The following is a 21,399-nucleotide window of genomic DNA, read 5'->3' as shown; positions in this document are numbered from 1 at the left end:
GGGTAAAAAGGAGGGAGAGAAGACAGTTTCCTAAGTCATTTATAAATGCTGAACAACATAAACTATTCAGCCACATTTTATGGAAATGTTTAACAAGAACCAACTTTATATAGTCTGGAAATCTTTCTGATTTGATGAACATTTACAGAAATCTGTAGTTTCTGTTACAAATTATTCTTCACAGGAGAAAAAAAAGCACTGTTTTCTCAAGATTTTCTAATGAATTAGGATAATTCCCCTTTACATACCCATACTGTGGTTTTCAATAAGATGAACCTGTAAGAATGGAGCATGTAATCATTTTTTATTATTAAATACAAAGGTACAATTAAAACACAAGCAAAAGATGTGACCCGCATCAATAATTCAGCGCAGCCTCCCTCTTTACAAAGTCCCTTTCATTACCATAGGCCTTTTGTTCCTTAGATGTTCCTTTTGTTTAAATGAAGTTTTCTATTGAGCTATTTACAATCTGAATAATTAGCAATCAGCATGGATTTCTGCTCTTTTGCCCTACATAAAACATTATGAAGTGCCCCAACATGACATAATTGGGTACATAAGTTTTTCTATACACTCAAGGCTTTCCCTTCTTGAAAAACTTTTTAACCAAACCAAGGAAAAACTTTTCTAATTGTTCTATTTTTGAGTCTCTAAAAGGAAACATCAGCTATACTCTTAACTGAAATTTAAATCACAATTAAACAACAAATGATAAAATACATTTCTTTATTCATTAAATATTTCTGAAGTTCTATCTACCATGTACTTCTTCAATGTAAAGATCCCTACCCCACATCAGATAAAAGACAATCAGTTCTCACTCTAACACTGTTTTGGAGAAGCCAAAGACATTTTTTGTACTTAGAAAGGGGTTACTATGAAGAAATTAACTGAAATGAGGTTGAGAAGTCAGGAGCCAAGACACAGCACTCTGACAGTAACACAGAGGCCCTTTGACTAAGTGCGCGCGATTGTAGCCTGAATACCAAGTGTAACGTTGCTTAGTTATATGTTAAATACACTGCCTAAGTGCTGTCTTATTTTTCACAAATTTCCATGAGCTAACAGATAAGTTATTCAGAAATGTCTGCCTTTGAGGATAAACACCATTCAATACTGAATGTGGTAATGGGGATAGCCCTGTCTTTTGACGTGATCTTAATGTTAGTCACAGGGAACATCCAATATAAGAATTCTCCAAGATGTCTGCAGTCTTGATGTGCTGCTTCCCTTCACATATACCACAAGTCACAGGTGCATCAGGGGGAAGGCAAGCATAAGTAAGGACCATAGGCAAAGACTAAAAACAATGGTCCCTACTTCCCCAGCACACTCATATACCAGCCCCCGTCAGGTTTACAGTGTGCCCTGAAAAATTTTCACTATCCCCCCGCACATTTAAAGGTAATGGGAAAATAACAATAACTTTATCCTGAAGTATTATAGTGCCACTTGGAGTGTAAATTATAAATAACTATAACCAAAATATTTGCAGCTAAGGTTTTATATATATGCACATATACACATATTATACATATATATATGTACCTGAATATGTGCTATTTTGTAAAAGTAATACCTATAAGCCTTTCTCGTGATCTTCAGATTTATTCCCTGTATGAATCATAGTTACCACATGGGCAATGTGGTTTTAAAATTAGTGACAAGTGAGAGCAGCTGGGTGGCACAGTGAATAGAGCAAGGGCCTTAGTCAAGAGGACCTGAGTTCAAATCCAGCCTTAAGCACTTGATAATTAATAACTGCGTGACTTTGGGCAAGTCATTCAACCCCAATTACCTTGTCTTCTCCCCTCCAAAAACAATTACTGAAAATTCTAGCAAATAACAAGGTAAGCAGGTGGATGTTTCCATTATAATCATGCAAAAAGAAAAGCAGCACCTTGGAAAACTCTTAGACTTAACAAGAACTGAAGCTTTATTAGGTTAACTATTAGTGAAGTGACCACATCAACTTGATACCTAGTCTTTGTTTTTATACTAGCCCTCCTCTCCCTTATTAGGATTCAAAGTGCAAAAATATTTTTAGAAGGAAATTATCTGGTGATTGTGTGTGTTGGATAAGTGTGCAAATAACCACTAGCCAAGGCTAATGTAGAAAGACAACTGCACTGAGAGCCCTCCCCTCAGCTGCTAATCCACCTTGAGCAAGCCACAGAACTCTTTGGAGTCTTAGTTCCCCCATCTGCCAAATACCGGGGTAGCACTAGGTAATTTTTAAGGCCTGTCTCTGCTCTAACATTCTACGATTGTATGTCATATAATTTCTAAAGAGCAGTCGGAGAACCCTCCACACCAAACTATTACTGTGGAATAATCTACTGCCAACGATACCTGGTGTAACTAAACCTGTTCTGTTTCACAGAGCCATAATTTCAAACATCCTTCTCTCATTTGTGTGCGAGCACGTGCACACAACTTTTTACAAAACCACAGGAATGGTTTAACTTGCCCCAAGGGCGCTTCTGAGTGTGAGCTACATGATAAATACAGGAACCATTCTCTGTGGGTCAGCTGGGGAATTATAACTGGAAGCTGCCTTTTGAGAAGCTAGATCTGTATCTTAGCAGGTTTTTCCCCCTCCCCCATCACAAGAAAGGTTCACATCTTATCAATTTGTTATCAAATCAATCCAACTTGCCTAACATCTTGTTATCCATATTTCTTTGGAAAAGAACTACAGTGTATCAGTTAAAAGGTAAACCTCACTAGATCTACATGCAGACGGCCCAGATTTCTCTTTATCAGTAATATCACCACTATCCTTTTATTCAAGGGCATGGAACCCAACTGGGGCAACTCTATCTCCTCAGCTATCATAATTTTAGTAAAGTTTATAACATTTTCACTAGCACAAAAAAACCAAACAAATCAGATTCTATGCCAAATGTCTAACTTTGTATTTATCCAAACATAGCAAATAATGTACGCTAGTAGGTGTTTGGTTATTAAATAGGGGTCTCTGAAAATTAGCTCTGTATTTCACAAGAACACAAATGACAAGTTATTCTATTAGCAAAAAAAAATAATTCATGGTTACTAAAGAGAGCATAGACACCCTTTAGATCTTTTCTACTTAACCAGTAAGCTAAGTGAAAGTAAGATTTGGGGGGAAAGGAAAAAGCACCTCCTGAATACTTACTTGCTTTGCAAATTCAAACCTATAATATTACTAGAATTACTAGAATTGTGAAAACAGGGATTGTTTCATTTTTATCTTTGTATAACTAGGGTCCAGCGGGATGCCTGGCAAATGGTTGAAGTTTAATAAATGTCCGATTGCTGACAGAAAGCAAATTATATATTCTATGTGGAATATTGCCAGGCCTAGAGGCCTGAGGGCTACCCGAGTCTTCTTACCTTACCTCTCGCAGGTCTTCGGCTGGCCAAACCGGATAGTCGTATGAGAGAAGAGACCTCCCAGAGTCGAACAAGGGTTAAGCTTTTATTCAGGGTCCTGGTTACAAGTGCAGGGGGAACTCTTCCTTAGGAGGGAGCGATTGGAAGTAGAAGTGTAAGTGGGGAGAGAGGAGGAGGGAAGAGCGAAGAGAGGGAAAGGGAGGAGAGGCCTTCTGTCGGTCAGGGCCCCTCCCGAGCTAAGAGCGCTTTCAGGCTTTCCTGATCCTAATTAAGCTCTCCAGCCACATAGTTTGCACCTGAATACTGTGCCTGTTAGATAACAATAGGTGTGCCCAGATCCAGGACAATCTCGAGGGCGGGGAGAGCTCTCTCCCATCACGTTTCTCACGGGAAGAGGAACGAGATAGCTCGGTTCACCTCGATTCCCAGCCGTTTCCTGGGGGGCCTCGTGAGAACTCTAAGATTTAGAAGTTCCCACCTTTACCCGCCTGAGACTGTCCACATGGAATTGAGCTTCCATCCCCAGCAGAATATGATAACTTCAGTCTTCTTTAACCCTTTTTCAAAAATGAGAGACACAAGAAGGAAATAAGAACAGAACTTCAAACAGACAACTGGAAACAAAGTAGGTGTCCATCAATTTGGAAGTGACTAAAAAAATAATGTTACATGACTATAATGAATTGTTGCTGTTCCAAAAGAAACGATAAGTATGAAGAACTCAGAGAAACATGAGAAAATTCACAAATAATGATACAAAGTGAAGTCAGCAGAACCTGAAAAACAATAGAAAAACAACAAAGACTATAATAATGTAAGAAGAATAAAAATGAAACTAAATGCTAAGTAATTATAATGACTATGTTTAGTCATCAAAAAAGATGAAAAACATAGTACTCTCCTTTCTTTGCAAACATGGGGAACAGTAGGTGCATATATTGCTAGACTCGGTTAACATGTTGGTTAATTTTTCTTAACTATTTTTTTATTTCATTTGCAAGGGATGGCTCAGTGGCTAAGGGTGACAAGAGAAATACGTCTGAAAATGAAATAATTTAACATCAAAAGATACAAGCATTCTTTAAAAAGTAATGTTAGTCAGCCTAGTCAGTTCTACCCTACCAGCAAGGGCAGCTTTTAGCAGAAATACGTCGCAGCATCCAGTAGAGGGAATGAAACTTTGGAGCTGAATCAAAATTTTTTTTGTATATAAAAGCATTATTCTGAGAAGGGGTCCATAGGCTTCACCCAACTACTGATGGGATCCATAACACACCAAAAAAACCTTAAATAAAAATTCCTTGCAAAAGGTGATTCTCAGGTGACCCCATAGCCTGGCAACCTGTAAAACTCTCTATCCTTTTCCTAACCATTGCAGTTTGCTCAGGTTAAGCTCTGGGGAAACTTGGCCCCCTAGGGAAGCAGGATCTCCATTTTCACCTTTTTTGGCTCTTTGCCCCCATCTCAACTACTCCAAGGAAAATTATTTATTTGGTCCTTAGTCTAAGATTTCCCCAAAGAGAAAAGTGGTTGTTGTTTTTCAGTTATGTCCAACTCTTCATGATCCCATTTGGGGTTTTCTTGGCAGAAATACTGGAGTGATTTGCCATTTCCCTCTCCAGCTCATTTTTAAAATGAGGAAACTGAAACAAACAGGGGTAAGTGACTTGCCCAGGGTCACACAGTTAGTAACTGTCTGAAGCCAGATTTGAACTAAAAAAGATGTCTTCCTGATTCCTGCCAGTCACTCAATACACTGCACCTAGTTTTCCCCTCTCCCCCCAAAAGTGGTACTTGATATATAATATACATCGGGTACAGGACAGGTCATTTATTCCCAAACATAAAGCAATGATACACATAAAAGAATCACAATGGGCATTAATAAAATGATTTAAACATGATTCAGTATTTTACTTTATTACCACTAGTGCAGTCAGCTGGGAGGGTAATATTCAAGCCTTGTTAGAATATAGGAGAGTTTTTGCAAGACTGGTAAGTGAATTACAGTTCCATTCTGTTGGCACCAAACAGCCAACTCTTCACTTGACACCAGCCCACTCCTGTCACTGCTTTAGGTAACACTGCTCAGTAGGTAGCTCAGATTCCAGGTAAGGGGATGAACCCAGCTGCTGCTGCTGCTGCTGCTGCTGCTGCTGCTGCTGCTGCTGCTACAATCCCTCAAGACTTTTGCTATTTCACAAGGACAGTGCTATAGAATATAAACATACAAAAGAGGCAAAGGCGGCTGGGGCCCTGATAAACCCATTTACATTTGGGAACAGTGGCCCCTGCCATCATTATGCCAGCCCTCTTCACCTCTCCCTGAAATCACATCTTGTCACTTGAAAGGCTGCCCCCAAAAGGGCCAAGTCTCCTCTTCTACCAGGAATACGGAACTCTACCTTACCAACTATTATGGCTTAGCCACCAAATTTGGGACACTCAGTCATGACTTCTACATGTCCTAAGGTCAGTTCTCCAGAGTTCCCATCAGAAGGTGGCAGAGAATATTTACACATGCTGAGTGGGGAGGGGGATAGCAATAAAACAGGACTTACTGCTACCCACAAGGATGGACTAGGACTATTTCCTACAGCAATTTTACCTAATACAAGAAATTGGATCACTGTATCAATTTAGGTTAGATTATTCAATGATTACAATTCACACCTGTAAACACAGATAAGCAGATATCTAACAGTCTTAAATTATATATTTTTATATCTCCTTAAAGTGATCCACAAAAACAATGAAATCAGAAATTGCAGTTCTTGTATGTCTTGCTGAAAGTCAAGCTGTTGAAGCATTTGTGATTTCACAACCAAATGGGCCCTTAAGGGGTCCTTAAGCACCATCCCAAAAGCAAAAAGAACAAGAACTCTAGAAAAAAAATATTACCTGACTTCCAGATGAAATCAAAAAGTTGGTTATATGTCTTCAAAAAGAAAAACAAAGCTATGAATTCACTACAATATTCATCACTTTTCAACGTAAAACTCACAGGGTACAAATAGATGAATCCAGCAAGTCAGACAGCAAAGCCAATTTAATCTGTGGCTCCCCTGAGGTAAATGTAGTTCACAGTGTCGCCCCCACCCCAACCCTCAGCCATAATCCCTGGTTCCTGGAGGTAAAAAAGCACTGAAGTGAGGAAAATTCTGCAGCAGGATATAATGATCCAAAATGACAGGGACAATAATGACAATGAATTTCATGTCTCCCAGTCATGAGCTGGAGATGCTTGACTAGGCTGACTTATACAATTAAATTGTTACAGGTACAGCAAGAGATGCAGTTTATTCGCATGCTTTGGGGGCCAATGCCGCCAGCAAATGGAGTGCTGTGGAATTCAGGCTCTTTTTTGTTTTAAGCAAACTATTTCTCCTATAGGTATGTTTGCTTCTCTATGGGTACGCTTTAGATAGAAGAAAATTGGAATAATGATACAAGTCATTTTAAGGTATTAATTATTCACTTTTTTAAAAAAGACTTTTGATGATTAAATTACCTAATGACTCAAAAGGCCTGAACTCTCTCCTAACCTTTCCATAAAGAATACCTAAAGATGTCAGAGTTAAAACGTCTTCACATCATTCATGACACATACATGCACACATTGAGCTTTTTTCAGAGCAAGGAAAAAGTAAAAACCTAAATATAATCATAACGTATGTTCACAAGCAAAATAGCTATGTCATAAGTCCAGAAAGCAAGCTACCAACAATTCTCTTAACAGCTTGGACTCCAAAAGAAGCTTTGTTTGATTTTTTTAAAAATATTTTTGTATCCTTTCCCCTTTATTTTCTTCACTGGCTTCATTTGATAATACCACATAAGTAGGATTGCTTATGCATCGAGTAAACCATCTTGGATTAGGTAACCTATTACAGACCTTATTAAAGAGCTGTAATAGGACTGATTCTTTAAACAAAACTGGCTGCTTCCTCCCTGGCTAAGAATCCCTGACTTTCCTCTTGGCTTTTCACATCTTAAAGTTAAATGCTAGCAATGAGGTGGTTGGCTACAAGGACAATTTTTTCTTTTAAGTCAGTGTCAATTTGTCTTTCTTTTCTCTTTTAAACAAAAATTAAGCTTGCAACACAATTTAGAAAAGGGATGCACTAAGCAATTATTGAGTTCAAACCCTTTAAGTTGAAATTTTGGCAATTTAAAGTATGTATTCATAATCGACATCCATGTGAAGACATTTTCTATGGCTTTAGAACCATTCTGTGATTTTTCTATTAATTTTAGTAGTGGAGACCAAATGGGACTTTGAGGTATACACAAACAGGAGGGAAAACAGTTTCACAGTCAGTCAAAGTTACTAGTTTTCTACTGTTAAAAAATAAATGAATAAAACAGAATAACAGTTCTTGTGCATTTTGTTTGAGGTGATTTCAAGAACACTAAAATGTATGGGGAGGCACCATCCAGAGTCTCTAAGTCACTAAAATTTTTAAGGATATATTATACAGAAATATATTAATATTCCAACACTGCAACAACAATAAAAATAATGGGCGAGGGAAAGAAAAACAATTTCTTGTTTGATGTTCTTATAGATCATAATATTTCATGAAAATGTTCACTTTTAAATTCAAACCTCACAGACAGTTTAAAAAAATAATATTGGTTTAGCAGAAAAGAAAGCCTTTAACACAGAGAAATACTACCCTATCCAGATAAGAAGACATATCAGCAGACCTAAGGTTTAAAATGAGTCGTTAAAAATATATTTTTCCCTAAAAACACTTGGCTTGTTTTTAGTATTAGTCTAAAAACAGTATTAAAATAAAAGCTTTATCTTTGTTTTACTAACTCTCCCTCCTATCTCTACGTAATACCATGCAAATAATTTAGATGAACAATAATTATGCTTTTTAAAAAGTTGCCTAAGTACCTCATTTTGACTTCAGCCTCTCCATTGTGCCTTTAATTTTCCTTGAGCAACATAAACAAAAGTGACATATTACTGCTCAGACAGCAGCCACACTTCTCCCCTCCCCCACCAAAAAAAATGTTGCCATTTTGCTATTCAGAATATCCAGATACCAACTCAAGCCAAATGAAGTATGACATATACCCCTAAGAAACAAACTTATAAACTGTGGCTTCAAAGGAAACCTTGAATAAATAGGACACATTGTGTACACTCAGGCTAACGTCCAACATATGCTTGAGTTTCCTTATGCTAAGAGAGAACAAAAATAGCCCCTGGTAAAGTTCGAGATTTTTGATTACTTGTACTTAGAACATTTATGATGCACAATGCCTTATTCCCCAATAATTAGCAATACATGGCTATATATAATTAGAAGAATACACAAAATGAGATACAGTCAAGGACAATGAACTGATACATCAGTTTTCATTTGCAGCATGTTGTTCCTAATAATGAAATGATACTACTAAACTAATGGCCAGTGGATAATAGTCTTTGAGTTGTTTGGCCAATTATAATGGTCAGCTTTAGAGTCTCCCTCAGTTTCCCTCCTAGCCAACCACAAGGTGATTTTCAGATGGACAGTCAGGATTACAGGTTCTTCTCTCACTTTTCATTCAATCAATTAATCAATAAACGTTAACTAAGCACTTACTGGCAGCTAGATGGCTCAGTGGATAGAGCTCTGAGCCTGGAGTCAGGAAGAATGGAGTTCAAATCCAGCCTTGGATGCATATTAGCTGTGTAATACTGAGGAAGTCACAACATCTGTTTGCCTTAATCCATTGGAGAAGGAAATGGCAAACCACTCCAATATCTTTGCTAGGAAAACCTCACAGACAGTATGGTCCACAGGGTCACAAAGAGACAGACAGGACTGAAAAATCAACAAAGCACCTACTAGGTGCCAGACACTTAACAATCTGTGAAAAACCAAATAGTGCCTGTCCTTAAGAGGAAACAATATACACATTTATGTATATATAAGAAATAATAAGTAGCTTTGGGGCAAAGCACCAGTAGCTGGGGAAAATAAAAGCTTCATGTAAAAGGTGGCACTTGAGGAAGCAATAAAACAACAGTTTATTAAGTACCTACTATGTGCCAGGTACTGTGCTAAGGGCCATAAGATAAAACCAGTTTTATTTGTTCTGATTCTCACAACAACTTCAAGAAATGGTCGATGTTATTACTATTTCCATTTTACAGCTGATGAAACTGAGCCACACCAAAATTAAGTGAATTACCCTGGGTCACACAGCTATGAAGTGTTTGAGCATGGTTTTGAACTCAGGTCCTACCTACCTCCAGGTCTTTTACTCTATCTCAACACCTAGCTATCACACTTGTACTGACTCTGGAAAAAAAATGTCAGGTATGAGGGAGTACAATCCAGGCAGTGGAGGTAGAGGGCACAAAGGCAAAGAAATGGGAAACAGAAAGTGTGTGAGGAATAGCAGAGGTCAGTTTGGCTGAACCTTAAAGTACATGGTAAGGAGCAAAATTCGTTTCATATACATTAACTGAGTGTCTATTATGTGCAGAGTGCTATTCTAAAAACAAAAACAAAAGACAGTTCATACCACAGGAAGGTCAATATAAAATACATATGAGGTAAATTTGGAGAATAGGTGTTTGTATGCGCTTGTATAGGGCAAAATTATAATCTGGTATCACAGCAGGTACCTGTTAGGGCACAGGAGCCCCTTTGCCATTTTGCAAGCAATTCTTTTCAGATCCACAGGTGATCAAAACATTTATATCCATGCAGATAATTTGCTATTTGCACATGCATGAATCTTTATGAAAGAGCTGACATTTAACATAGCTAATTCTTGATTTAAAGGTATAGTTTCCATGTCATAGAAACAGAGATTAGTACCTACTAAGTGCCCTTATCCAAATGAGATAAGCACATACTAAGTGCCTTATACTAAGTTCACAGAGGATATATTTGGAACTAGGTCCTCTGATCCAAATTTGGTGATTTTTACAGTATACATACAACACTGTGTACATTAAAAAAGATAACTTTGGCAAAAACATGGAAGATGGATTGAAGGAGTGAAGAGACTGGCAATAGAATGAGCAGTTTATAACTGTTTATGTGAGGACTGATTTAGGTCCCAACAAGTACAGTGCCAGTAGAAAGGGGAGATGGTCAATAAATACCTCAGAATCATTTTATTTAGCATGTATATAGCATTTTAAGATTTACAAAGTCCTTTATTCACATTATCTCATTTTATTTTCAGACCATCAAGTCAACATTTGTTAAGATCCTACTATGTGCCAGGCACACAGGATGTACTAAGCTCCTTACAACAACCCTGGGTTGCAGGTCCTATTGTTATCATTTTACAGATGAGTAAACAGAATCAGACAGAAGTTAAGTGACTGACCTAGGGTCACCCATCTAATAAATGTCTGGGGCCAGAACTTGGCAACTGTTTGGATATGAAGGAAAAGTAAGAGTCATAGGTAAGAGTCAGTATGGTCCAACCTTCTTATTTTACAGATGAAGAAACTGAGGCTGAGAGAGGATAAGTGGCTTCTAGTAATGTGTGAGCAATGGATTTGAACCCAGATTTTCCTTGCTCCCATACCAAGATTAATCGGCTACACCATGTACTAATTGTGAGATTTTGAGCTTGAGTGATGACAGTGAGCTGGGGAAGGAGGGAGTTGTAATGTCTAATTAAGAATACAACTGGTAAGCCTTGGAAAGAAGAAGCTAAGTATAGTGTAGGTCATGATAAGATGTTGAGTTTGAGTTATGAGTGGAACATACATTATAACTGTTGATGTTTAGCACATAATGGATGTGCAGATCTGAAGTTAAGGGAAAAGACTGAGGATGGAGATACAAATTCCAAAGTCATCTATCTCCACAGGGATAATAATTACAAAATGAATGGATTGGACTAGCTCATCTCCAAGGTCTCTTCAAAAACTAATATTCTAAAATTCTATGACACAAGTAATACTGTTAAGTTTTTAAATATATATATATATAAAACAAATATTTTAATACATGTAACTAATACATGAACAATGCAAATATATAAATGTACAACCGAATATTAACTATATGCCTTAAATTAAAAATATTAAGTTTTAAAACCAAGGAACAAAACTTCAAAGAACAAATTTTGATAAAATCTTGCTAAAGTTTAGAAACTATTCATTGCTTAGGCATAAATACACCCATCACTGTAGCCTCAATCTTCAATATAATATGTTCCATTTTTAAAAGAATTTTCTTTTTTGCCAATGGAAATTAAATCTTACTGCTTTTCTTTGGTGATCACAAAACAATGATATATCTCTCAGTGTTATCTGTATAGAGAGATACAGAAATTAAACTGGGAGTCTCAAATGCTATTATCATTATGTAAAATACACTCTGACTTGTTTAAATTTACTAAAAACTAGTTTTGATCATCTGCTTGCCATGAATACCAATCTGCTTAGTCAGACTGAATCAGTCCTTATGTTAATTACAGTCTTTTAAAGAGAAGGGTCTTACTTGAGGTAATACTGGAAATAATCCTCTTTGAATATATTTTGTTTCAGGGTGGGATTTAAAGTATTTTAAAAATTGGGGATTAAACTAGGTAACTGAACCTTAAAGTTGAATTTCAAAAACTTGATGGACTGCTCTAGCTCTAGATAGTCTTACTAAGAAATCTCAAGTTCATAAATATCAAATATTGTCTCTGCTTCTCATATAACACAGTGTTTAAGCCAGCAAACACCTTTCAATTGGACTGCTCAAAATAATACTTTTATAAAATGCAAACCTTTAAGATGTCCTATTTTGTTGACACAATAATAGGAAGTTATTCTTAAAGAGATACTCAAAGGAATAAGAAACCAAATGAAATTTCTGAATCAAAGTGGGGAGATCCCTCCCCCAAAAAACCCAACCCAAGCACCAAACAACTTAATCCTTTTGATTTAGAAAAATAAATAGTATATCTCCTGCATCCAAGCATTTACACAGGTAAATCCCGTGTGTATTATGTTTTCCCTCCTCATTTCTGCTCTTATAACCCATACCTCCCTTTAAGGTTTAGCTCAAGTATAACCTTCTCTAAGGAGGTTTTTATTGATTCCTTATCGTTAGGACCCCATTTCCCCGAAATAATTTTGTGTTTAACAGTCATAATAACTAACTTTGATACAGTTTACAATATTATCTCATTTGAACCTCACTACATCCAACACTGTGAGACAGGGGCTCTCATTATCTCCATTTTTCAGAAGGGGAAAATAAGATGGAGAAAGGTTAAGTGATTTGCCCAGGGTCATACATCTAGTAAATGAGGCAGGATTCAAACTCAAGTCTTCCTGATTCCAAGTCCAATAATTTATCTGTTTTGGTCCTGGTTGCCTTTATTTTGTATATATCTACATTTATTTGTGAATACATTATAGGTCCAACCCCTCAAAAGAAAATAAGTTCCATAAGGGCACACTATTTTCACTTTTAGCATCTGCAACTACATGACATGGCACAATGTCAAATACAAAGAAGTCACTTAGCAAATGTCCCTCGATTGATGCTAAAAATGACTAAAACTCAGGTCCTAATTCATACTCTTTTGGTGTACTATACTAAAACTTCAAAACTAGATTTTATCTATGCTGCTGTCCATTAGGGTTTATTTTTTCCTATCTATAATGATGTCTTCCTAGCATTTTTTTTTAAAGCAGGGGTTCTTAATCTTGGTGCCACAGAAATCTTTGGCAGTCCAGTGAAACCTATGGAGCCCTACTAAGTAAATTATAAAGGAAACCAATTATATCAAATAATTATCATAATATTTTAAAAACAAATTCACAGGGCTCCTGTTGTAAAGAGGTCAGGAATGGCTCTGGAGCTAATGATATATACGGTGGAATATCTTAGAAGAGTAATTAAAATCAGTCATAGAAAAAAATTCTTCTCATGGTTTTGGAGAAAACTGACCTAAACCATGTTCTTTAGATTCCAAAAAATAGAGAAGGCTTCATGATAATAACAAATAAATGTTTTTTAAAAAGGATGTAATTGCAACAACCAGTTCAACAATCCAAAACCCAAAAGACATTTAAAAAATAAAAGATATGGGAGAGAAAAATACAAGCATGTAAGTCCTTATGACTGAAACTCCTTTAGTAACTGATGATCCTGAGCAAAGCAACCCATTTATTTAAGAATGCTAAAATTTTAGGCTGGTTTCGTTATTACTATTAATACCTGTTCACATCACACTTTATATCCACAAACTACTTCTCAGTTCACTCCACCCACCCACAGAAAGTGCACCACACACCTACTTTTACTCAGCTCTGTTCATAATTAAAAAACGGAAACACATAAAACCACCCACACAACTGCTTCTGCTCCTAAACTGATGGAAGGCGGGTGGGTGAGGGTGACGTACTGTACTCATATGTTCACAGAACAAGCATTACCAGCAAGTAATTTACTTTTCACTAAATACCCTCTGGAGAATAAAAATCTCTGGGGAGGAAAATGATAACACAAGCACATAATAATTAGATGAACCAAAGCGTCTGATTCATAATAGTCAACTATAAATGATATCAGGCAAGGAAGAAGTTAAAGGGCATTAAAAAAAAAAGGTCAAGACCACTAAAATTAGGACTGAATTAACCATAGTGACAGGTGGTCCACAGATAATCTAAAAACTCAGCTTTGTCAATTCAAATCACTACTCACAAGAAACTGTATCAGTTGCTGACTATACACAGACAAAACAATGAGTTCCTACCAACAAAGAGCTTCCTTTCTACTTGGCGAATACAACATACACATAGATGAACATAACAAAATGTAGAGAATGGGGGCATGAGGGAGAAATACAAAGTGCTTTTATGATGCTAAGGAAGGGACTAACCACTGAGGAGCAGAGAAGACACTTCCCAGAGAAGACACTTTCACTGAGCTTTGAAAGAAGATAAGCTAAAAGGAGATAAAGAAGGACATTCTATGAGCTAAGGATAACTAACTTTTTTGTCTACAAGAATAAGTGGGAGATAGCATGTTCAGTTGAGGGGAGAGGGAGCATTTAATTCAGTCAGGATGAAAGAATGTATATTAAAGGGAGTAATGTGAATTAAAGCTAGAAAGTAGGTTGAATGGAGCTGTAAATGCTAGACTAAGGAATTTACATTTTTCTTCCTTGAGTCAATAATAGCTGGGAGATTTTCTTTTTGGGGGGAGGGGGAAATTCCATTGTCAGTTCAGTGTCTTAGGAAGATTATTTTGGAAACTGCATTAAGTAGAGGCAATATATAGTAGAGTAGAAAGAACACTGGATTTGGCACCATGGTTTCAAATCATGACCCTTCCATTTAACTAGTTGTGTGACTTTGGAAAAGTCACTTAACCTTTCTGGGACTCAAAAAGTATCCTTATCTGTAAGATGAAAGGATAGATGGTCAGGATTCCAAAAGCCCTTTCCAGGGCTAGGTTTAGGAACCTCTGATCGTATTCTACTAGTTAGAATGGAGTATGTAGAGCCAAGAGACAGGAAGATAGATTTGGAAACCAATTCAATAGCTCAGGTAAGTAGGGGCAGGGGCCAGACCTAAAAAGAGGGTGGCAGAGTAAATAGATGTGACAGTTATGGACAAGACAGGACAGGACAGGACAAGTGATTGCATTTGGGGATGGGGGGTAGGGTTGTGAAATAAAGGAAAGAGTCAGAGATGACTGAGGTTAAAAGCCTGGCTAGCTGGAAAGAAAGAAGATAGCACCTACAACAGAAATAAGGTTAGAATTAGAAGAGGGGTGAGTTTAGAGGGGATGATGACTAGTCCCATTTTGTACATGCTGATTTTGAGGTGCCAGTGAGATACAAGGGTGGAAGTATCCAGCAGCAATTGGAGATGAGGCAGTGGAAGTCAGAAGATATTAGGGTTGGATATGTAGGCTTGGTGGAGAGAGGTGACACTTGAACACTTGGAAGCGGATGTTACCAAAGGAATGAATTTCTAGAAAGAAAACAAAAATATTTGTCCCCAGAACTTACAATCTACTATACATCAGTAAGTATACTACAAGGTAGTATGTGACCAAGGCAGAGATCATCTAAGCAAAATATTTTAGGAAAATATGAAAGATAAAGAGGTGAGTTTTAGCTGGCTGGATAAATGAAGGAGTCCTTGAAGGAAAGAAGGATGTCAAGAAACAAAGAATACATTTTAGGCATGGGTGGGGGGACAACAACAGTGTTAGCCTCTATTAATGCAAAGAGGCAGGGGAAGGTAAGGGAAAGATCAGTGAAAGTTTAGCAGAATACTTTATTTGGAATATATATAACACATAAAAGCAAAGTAAAGTGAAATGAGTCTGGCAAGGGAAGGTAAAGTTAGTCAATCAACAAGCATTTATTAATTGCCTACTACGTGCCAAGCACTGTGCCAAATGATGGGGACACAACGAAAGGCAAAACAAAACAACAACAAATCAGTCTCTGCTCTAAAGGAGTTCATAATCTAGTAGAGGAGACCACAAGCAAACAAAAATACATGGAGGGTTGAAATGTCAGGTTGAGTTTTGTATTTTACCCTGTAGACTGGCACAAAAAACTTCTGGATCGTGAAGTACAATTCATATAGTTAATTTACTAGGTAAGGCATTTGTGTAAGAAGATCAATACCCAACAAAGACCTTGCCCTCAAGCAAAGGTACAAACCAATGGCTGGAAGTGTGAGGAAAGCCATAGAAAAAGTAACGATGGTATAAGAGGAAGGTAAGAAGATAAGTATAAAAGAAGAGATCTGTGCAAAATACTCCGGGAAGATGAGTAGCATGGTCAGTCCTGTTCATTATCAAGATTGTTTTAGCAGCTATAAAAGATGGTCGGCAGAGACGTGAGACTGTAGGTCTAAGGCTATCTAGGAAGCTATCACAGTATTCTGAAGCTCTTCTACCAAATCCTTGGCCAGTTTAGACTCAACCAGGTTAGACTTTCATCCAGTTATTTCCGCTTTACAACCATCATAATGTAAGGCCTGACCAAAAAGTAGCGAGCCTGAAGGCAAAGAAAACTCAGCTGATGAATTATATTTTATATGCCTATTATGCAAAGGTACACCTGAATAGATAAAAGACTTAATTACAAAACAGATGGATCAAGTGATCACATCAGCCCCTAATAACAGCAATAGTAGCTAGCATTTATATCATGTTTTAAGGTTTGAAAATTAAATAATAACAAACTATTATCTCATTTTATTCTCACAACAAACTTGGAAGGTTGGAGTTATTATTATACCCATTTTACAGTTGAGGAAACTGAGGCAAACAGAGGTTAAGTGACTTGCCCAGAGTCACACAGCTAGTGTTTGAGGCACTGGGGTCTTCCTGACTCCAGGCGCAATACTCTATCCACTGCGCCACCTAACTGCCTAAATCTCATTTACCCTACCCACTAAAGGATTCCTTTAAAAAAACATCTGTCCCAGCACATTTAGAACACAGATTAACTTGAATGTAGATGGTCAGTCATACATCTTTTCAGAAAGCTGAGGTAAAATGATGTTACCATGTCATACTAAGTATACTGTCTATATATCATTTTCAGCTTTATTATTTGATCTTTTATAGACACTATTAGGCCAAAATGACTATCTGTAAATGTGGCCTTATGCATAAGAACAAATGACTTTGTTTTTCACAGTATTTCACAGATTTGAAGACTCAGAGTGAGAATCAATCTTGGAGATCGTGCAATCTAAATTCCTCATTTACAGACGAACAAATTTCAGGCCAGGAGAATTTAAAGTTGCCCACCCTCACATGGAGAATAAGAGGCAGGATTCCAACCCAGAAGCCCTCTGCGCTATTCCACATAGCATCCATATCCTTGTTTTATTTTCAGGCTATACTGTCTGTTATTTTAGAAACAGAAAATAAAAGTTGACAGAAAATTTCTTTCATTTCATGAATGTTAGCTTTAAAGTCAATAGATCTAAGAATTAAGAATATATACTGCTGCTAAACTCAAAGTTTATCACTTGTAATACAAAGTAAAGAACAAACTGGAAAACTACCCTACTCCAACAGCATCTTTTTTGCCTCCTTTTGAAACAAGTAGCTCAAGTCTCTCCATTTAAAGTCTAACCCAAATCTCCAATTTGATTCAACAATAAACTCTTATTAAGTGTCTCCTACATGCCAGGTACCATACTGGGAATGCCAAGACAGAGATAAAATGGTCCATACCCTGAAGAAATTTCTATTGTTTTTGAGAGTGGAGATGGTGAAAGGGTAAAAAGTTTATAAAAAGAAAACTAAATACAAAATATAATAAGACTTGGCTGTAGAACAGAAATATGAGAAGACACCTTACATGGCTTCTTTAAAGAGTTTGAGGAAGGAAGAGCTATAGATGTGAAATACTACATACAATTTTTTCTGCTAATTCTGTTAATATTCTGCTAAACTATTTCTTTTTTAAAATTTAAGAGGGATGGTTCTTCAAGCAAAAGAGGTGGGAGTGATAACACTGGGAAATGTAGGTGATCTGAAAACAAAAGATTAATAAAAATTATACACAAAGATATATGTTTATATATGTACATACACACATACATACATGTGTACATATGGATCTATATAGTACCAAAAATCAGGACAGACTTCCTGTAGAAGGTTGCACTTGACTTGACATGAAGGAAGCTATAGATTCTATGAGCTGGAGGTGAGATGGAAGTATATTTCAGGAATGGAGGGAATGCCTGTGCAAAATCAAGGAGACAAAACGCAGAAGGTTATGCAGGAAGAGCAACCCAAACTGTTTATCCAGAACACACAGGGAATGAAGGAGAACAGCACTCAGAACCAGACCATGGAGGGCTTTTCAAAGGCCAAACAGAAAAGCTCATATTTATCCTAAAGCTTAAGAAGGCACAAAAGAGACAACAGTCTATGAAACTCTGTCACTAGAACAAAAGATGCCATAAAAACCAGGTGTACTGCCATTCTCTCAAATAGTCATCAAAAGCAGAGGTACTTAACCTAGGGTCCAGAAGTCCATGGACAGATTTCAGGATTCTGTGAACTTGGATGGGAAAAAAAATTAAATCTTCATTTTCACTAACATCTCCTTGAAATTTAACATTGCTTTTAATTATTAATACACCAATAAACATTATTCTAAGATAAGTTCCAGGCTACCCAAAGCGTCTCTATGACATGAGAAAAGTTAAAAGAAACCCTGCTCTAAAGATTCAAATCTGTTCTAAATAATTTTTTAAAAATTAGGATTACATTAAAAGGAATGCCTTGGGTGTGATGGAAGTAGTGAATAAGCATCTAAAACGAGAATGTGGGATAGGGGTTAGAGATAATTCAAAAGGGGCAAAAACAGGAAATGGTCCCATGCCAGCTAGGATAGTAGGATGCTCTTTACAGAATGCCTTCTTATTCCTCACAAACCAAGGAACCGATTTTATATAATCACCCAATAAAAACTACAATGAATTAACATTAAGGGTCTGACGCAGAAAGAGGAAATTCACAGTTAAGGTTGTCCTTTAACATGTAGGCACAACAGGGGGGCAGCAAGAAAGTAGTTAAGTGGACACCCTGTGGTGTTTAGATGTTGGAAGACAACTCAAACTGTGAATTTTCTAGCTTTTAATGTTTGTATAAGACTTTTAAGATTTTTTTTTATGCTCTTTCTACTGGGGGCATTTTCTTGAGTTTGGTTCTTACTGCCCCTGACACATACACACTCTCACTCACACATACTGTCTCTGCTCTATCTGAAAGCTTGACAGACAAATGAAAGTATTTAAATCGATTCGGGAACATAACACAGGGAAGGAGTAGAAAGGAGGGAGACTTAAATACACTCCACAGCATAGCAAGACGTCTAAACATTAGAACCCCTTAAAAAATCATAGTGGATTACGCTGGAATTAAACTTCCCCCTCAAGCTAAGATTGGATGTGCCCTACAAAATACGAGAAACCGCACCATGGGAATAATACTTCATTGAGTATTGAGCTCGCAATCTAAGATATTCTTCCTGCTACAGAATTCTGTGATTTTAAAAAATCATTTATCATTATATACATGTAGTTACATCCATGCAAGTGAAAATTCCTTTAGGCTATTCCATACCACAACCCTCCTCCAAACATTTTATGCAATATTCAGAAATTACTGTGCTTTCTATCCAGAAATACACTAAGGATCTCATTTTAAATAGGTTCCTTTCAAGTAAAATATATAAATAGTCAGCATTAGAGACATAAAAAATATAAAATTTCACTTAAAAAATAAAAGAATACTTTTTCAAAAAGAAAATAAAACAATAAAAAGAAGCTTTACTTTCACAGAAAGAAACATCTACCTTCATTGTTTAAATATTATGTGCAAAAAATGTGTCCTGGGCAAAGTACACATATGTCTAGTTTCAGCCCAGAGGGCATTTTTCTCTGAGTTTATAACCCCTTGAAAATAGAGGTTTCATCTGGAAACCTAACAGATCTATGGTCGCTTGCAACATTATAATATATTCATAAGGCAAGTCTTCTCTGTCAAAGACACAACAAATTAAATGGCATAGGGTGGGGTCCATATCCATGAAGAGATGATGATGATGGAAAACGGACCAAACCAACCATGATATAAGAAGTGAAAATCCAGGGAGAAAGGGAAGATACAAAATAAATTATTTTAAAAGCATAAACACTATGGGGAGCCCTTCATCTAGACCTAGAGAGAATTTTTGTTGTTTTTAAATAGAGCACAAAGTCTCGAGGAATCAAAAAACCATTGAAAGATTCTCAAGATATATATGGGTTAACAACTTTGGGCAGAAGAAAAAAATAGCAAGAGGAGACTGGCGGAAATGTCTATATACAACAAAGCAGGTAAATGCTACTTTTCACATACAAATCAAGTTTTGATTAATAATCACGGTTTATAACTATTATAACATATAAAGATTAGCCCATTAAAGGACAGAGTTCATTAAAACTACACCAGGCTCATTTCAAACATAAAGCAATTTGTATTAGGATCACTCTAGAGTTTTAGTTTTCTGTAGAAAGATCAGAGATCTCTAAATGAATCAACCAGATAGTAATCTAGCTACTAGAATTCTATAGTAACAGAATTTCATTTATTAATTATAGACATTTAAAGAATATCACTGGCTAGTTTCAGTTAAATCATATGGGATGCTCCACCAAATAGAAAGGAACCCATGATATGTTGGCCATTATCATGATAATGCATGACCATTTTTTTTCTTCTGCTTGCCCAAAGAGAAGTTGTCCCACAGTTAACCTGCATAACTTAAATAATCATTTCACAAAACCCTAAGAAGTTATTGAACAAGTAAATCTTATTCCTCTAATTATACATGTTCAACTAATGGAAGTCATTAAAACATACAATAAATGTCATGAAACTGAAGAGTATAATTGCTTTTTTACAATTAAAAAAACATACCATCATAATAGACAATAGCTCCAACCAGCTTGTCCTTCTGCAGCATTGGAAAATGTTCAAGTGCTTTTGACTTACTAAGAACATAACTGCTTTTCAGGCAATGAGCTCCTGCAACCAGGTCATAGAGTTTTATTCCTATCCAGTAGTAAGGCAACTGCCACCACCTACAGAAGAAAAATACAGGGAAGCAAAGGAGATAATGTTTAGGAAAACTAAATATCATCGCAAAAAATGACATTTGACCATTGCAACTCTTTTATTTAAGTACAATAAAGCACAACTGTAATAACATAATGCAAAAGGTACTAAATGTGAGCATTTATTAAATAATATTTCACATTTAATTAGATGAATTACATTAGTGAAATAAATGGCTGAAAATTTAAATGAGTGTTCTAAGGCAATCAAGGCAATTGGTGTCAAAAGCAGGACAAAGAATTATAGTGTTTGGGTTCATACCCCCTTGATAATCATTGAGCAATACCTAACCTGCTTTTTCAGAAAACTGGTATCTCTTACCCAAGAAGGTCTCCTCGGTGTTTCCGATGAGACCGGTGTCTCTAGGCTGTTAAAATTTGTGTTT

The 21,399-nt window shown here is 36.6% G+C and overlaps 1 protein-coding gene across 6 annotated transcripts in view; it reads right to left on the bottom strand.

The window, feature by feature from the left end:
* GPD2 (glycerol-3-phosphate dehydrogenase 2) overlaps positions 1 to 21,399 on the bottom strand; it is a 174,468-nt gene that overhangs the window by 49,310 nt on the left and 103,759 nt on the right. For all 6 annotated transcript variants that reach the window (XM_072612016.1, XM_072612020.1, XM_072612017.1 and 3 more), the window contains exon 6: positions 20,817 to 20,980. In XM_072612016.1, coding sequence (XP_072468117.1) covers positions 20,817 to 20,980 — 164 coding nt within the window. The remainder of the gene's footprint in view (positions 1 to 20,816; positions 20,981 to 21,399) is intronic.

The sequence above is a fragment of the Notamacropus eugenii genome, chromosome 5 (assembly GCF_028372415.1).
Source record: "Notamacropus eugenii isolate mMacEug1 chromosome 5, mMacEug1.pri_v2, whole genome shotgun sequence".
NCBI lineage: Eukaryota > Metazoa > Chordata > Mammalia > Diprotodontia > Macropodidae > Notamacropus > Notamacropus eugenii.
Note: the sequence above shows the minus strand (reverse complement) of the source record. Positions and strands in the feature narration are given on the sequence as shown.